This window comes from Octopus bimaculoides, unplaced genomic scaffold, assembly GCF_001194135.2.
Source record: "Octopus bimaculoides isolate UCB-OBI-ISO-001 unplaced genomic scaffold, ASM119413v2 Scaffold_70626, whole genome shotgun sequence".
Taxonomy (NCBI): domain Eukaryota; kingdom Metazoa; phylum Mollusca; class Cephalopoda; order Octopoda; family Octopodidae; genus Octopus; species Octopus bimaculoides.
Window position 1 is genome coordinate 7864 of NW_026438880.1, and position 3948 is coordinate 11811.

General features: G+C 36.7%; 1 protein-coding gene across 1 annotated transcript in view; it reads right to left on the minus strand.

Annotated features, from left to right (window-relative positions):
- The window catches only part of LOC106877600 (E3 ubiquitin-protein ligase MIB1), an 11723-nt gene extending 7857 nt beyond the window's left edge, over positions 1-3866 (minus strand). The window contains exons 1-2 of the mRNA XM_014926545.2: positions 3311-3866; positions 811-986 (exon numbers count right to left, since the gene is read on the minus strand). Of these exons, the coding sequence (XP_014782031.2) occupies positions 811-986; positions 3311-3439 (305 nt within the window). The 5' untranslated portion in view covers positions 3440-3866. The remainder of the gene's footprint in view (positions 1-810; positions 987-3310) is intronic.
- Positions 3867-3948: the final 82 nt, after the last annotated feature.

Consider the following 3948-nt stretch of genomic DNA (forward strand, 5'->3'; position numbering starts at 1 on the left):
ATATATATATATATATATATATATATATAATCAAAATAAGCAACAAGATATCCAGTAGTAATGCAGTACGACCGTTTCAAGCGGCTCCAATTAATTGAACAATGCAATCATTACATCAATTTAAATGCAATGCTATCGTCAGCGGCACAAAATAAATGGCATTTTGTTAATAAGTATGACACATTAATATAATTTTTGGATATATTTATGTATCCTATTTGTTTAAAAATTCCATTTATTTTGTGCAGCCGAAGATAGCATTGCATTTAAATTGATGTAATGATTGCATTGTTCAATTAATTGGAGCCGCTTGAAACGGTCGTACTGCATTACTACTTGATATCCTGTTGCATATTTTAATTTCATTCACCTTACTCCGATCTGTCCGGATTCTACAGTATACTGGAATGGAGAAAACATAAGCAAAAATGCTGGTAGACAGACAAATTCCACTTCTAAGTAACAATTTCAAAAAGTGTATTCATTCACTTCACTATTTAATTCTGTATTTTCCTATTGGTCACAGATCTTTGAAATAGGGGATTAAGAGTGGTAGGTGGGGATGACCAGTAAAGTATAACAGTCAACAGAAACAATCATGTGAACGTTATCAAAATAGTGCTCTTTTCTTTAATAATCTTAACAAATGCACATTGTTTACTGTTCTTACTGTTGTTGTGTAGCCTTTCAACAAGACACTAAGACAGTATAATATATCAGTAGAATTAAAACAATACAAACACATAAACATTATTACATACAAAACAGAAAATTTAATGGCTTCTCTTGTCATTGCCAGTGAATACTTACAATTGTGGAAATAACGCCTTTAACGTTTCTTTTACATTTTCCTTTTTTATGAGGTCCAGTGGTGTTCTGCCACGTTTGTTTACACAGTAAAAGTCGGCTCCCTTGTGGGCTAAGTAACAAGCAACCACCACCTGAGAGAACCTTTCTTCCTTTCTGAGTTGGAGATCAATGAGATACTACAAATGATGAAATATAAAACAATGGTAGAATATTACACAAATTGATGCCCCAAATTATACAACAGTTCAACTACATCTTCTTGTAGCTTGTTTATCCAGTGATTAAAGTATTAAGGCTTAATATCCAGTGATTAAACTGATCAAACAATGTTGAGTTTCTAAATCATCTTGAGTTGAGTCCATTTCCCATTATCTTTTGTTTTTACTTTACTTTCTACATTAAGACAAAATTTACGATCATTATACTGAACAAAACACACATTAGTGGTTAACTTTATTGCTTAACAATGATATTTAATGAGTATTTACTTGCCAATCACAAATATCACAAAATATTCAATAAAAACACAATATAAAGTCATCATAACATCAAGTCAAATATAAAAAATATAAGGAAAGAAATATCACAATAATGAAAGACAAGAAACCAACAAGAACCTATCTCTGCAAATGGCTTGATAAAGCCAAATGGCCAAAGCAAGAGAAATACTTATGGAAGAGTATTGTATATATAAATATAACACCACAAATAATGTACGTTATAGCAGAAAAGAGAACAGCAACAGCATAGCAAGGCCTTCAGACATAACAACAAAATCAACACCACAGACATATCCAAACAGATCAATAATGTTTCTATAATTAAATAGATTTGAGAGAAAAACTGGGTATATAAGGCGTGGGATGTAGGGCGCAAGAGAGAAGGCTGCGATGGTATGGTTATGTGATGCATATGGATGAAGATAGCTGCATCAAGAAGTGGTGATCTCTCATTGTGGAGGGAACGTGTGGACGGGGTAGACCCAGGAAGACGTGCAATAATGTGGTGAGAAAGGACTGTCAGACGTTGGGCCTCACAGAGGGGATGAAATGGGAGGGAGACTTTTGGCAGTCTGCTTTGCTTGAGAAGATATGCGAAGCTAAGTCTTCATTGTCCTTGCATACTGTCATGACCCCTGTATCACTCTTTGTCAGAGATATCCTAATCTTGTGGGATCGTGGGTACTGGTGCCCCGGAAAAATCCCCCATGCTGGTGACACATACAAATATCCGTTTCGGTTCTGCAGAACCCAGTACATTATGTAAATTGGGTGGCATTTGGAAGGACGTCCAACTGTCGAAACCATGCGAAAGGAGATATGGAGCCCAGGTAACTTTTCAGCTGACCAGCTCCTGTCAAACGGTCGGACCCATGCTAGCTTGGAAAACAGTCGATACATTATGATGATGATGATGATGATGATGGTGATGATGATGATGATGATGGTGGTGGTGGTGGTGGTGGTGGGGATGATGATGATGATGATAATTGATGATGATGATGGTGATGGTGATGATGATGATGATGATAATTGATGATGATGGTGATGGTGATGAGTTAATAAGGAAACATCTTTTGATGAAGAAAGTGATGTAAGGGAAGTAAGAATCGGTGTCACAGTTGAGGCAGCACACCAACACTTCGTTGATAAATTGTTCAAAGTGTTAGTCTGATGGACAATTCCAGTAGGTGGGGAGGTCGCTGGCTGCCAGAGTAGGTTCCTCTCACCAAAGTAGACATTCCAACAATACACAGATGACCCTCAACTGCCTGAATAATAGTCACACCTCTGTAGTGCGCTTTATTCCTATGGGAATCAAAGAGCTGCTTGAATTCTGCAACGTTTAACAATAAATACCATCAGATCTATCGATGGATACATGCTGCTGCCTTTGTATATATAATTGTATATACAAAGCGTAAATACAGGAAAACCCTCAAAGGACCTTGCTTCATTGTATCCATTCTCTAGTGTTCTAAGATTCAACATTGTTATGACATTTCCACAAAACGTCAGAGCATATACATCGTATAAAAGAAGGCAGAATTCTTCATAGAATGGACTGGATGTATTTATTATCATGGCACCAGCACTGTAAATGTTACCGTCTGTCATCTCATATGAACCTCTCTTCTACCACGTATCATTGTTAATTTAGAATAATATCTCCTGTCTTGAATAGGTCACTGCTTGAAGTTGTGATGGTCGACATTCGAGATGGATCACCTTCTCTACCATGGAGAGGATGGAAGGGGACGGATTAGGGAATAACGTTTGTTACATAATAATATAACTAAAAGTTATCATTGGAGACTGGATCAGGAAATGGTAATGGAGGATGGGGTTGGTTGGTATGAATTGTGATATAAGCAATGTCTGTTTCTCTCTCTTTTTCTCTGTCTATCTGTCTCTCTCTTACACACACAATTGCACATACCTACACACACACGTTCACACACACACACATACAAATATTCACAAAGAATTTTAAAACTTACCTTATCTAAAATGGCCATGGGCTCCACCTCAGAATCAAATGCATTTGTTTCTAAAGCCAGGTGCAGGCAATTATTGCCTTCATTGTCGACAACATTTACATTCGCACCCCTGGCTATCACTTTCTGCATTATTCCGAGGTGACCCCTGGAGACGGCTTCAAGCAATGGTGTCCTATTTCTCTTGTTCCTGATTTCCAAATCTAATGAGTCCTTTGTGGAGGTAAAAATAGAAAATGAAAATTTACATGAAAATCAGGGTTGATATCAATATCTCATTACTCTCTTCTACTGGGTACTTGATCAAACTGATCAAATACATTTGATGTTTGTCAGTGAAATCAGACTTCCATATGATTCCTCTGTAAGTTGCTATGTGTATGTGTTTGGGGTCTGATAAACCTATTAAGATCTCGCAAACCGATTGTTGCAGCGTAATCTACCTTTGTCCCTCACTAGAGTAAATTTTAGGGTAGTTGCATATGAGTGAACACAAGATTAGCAGATCAACTCTAGTAAAGAAGAATTATAATTTCTAAGGGACACTTTTAATGTTGCTATATTTATAAGGTGTCCATAAAACAGCTGAAGCACACACACACACACACACACATCAATGTTACACATATAAATATATATAA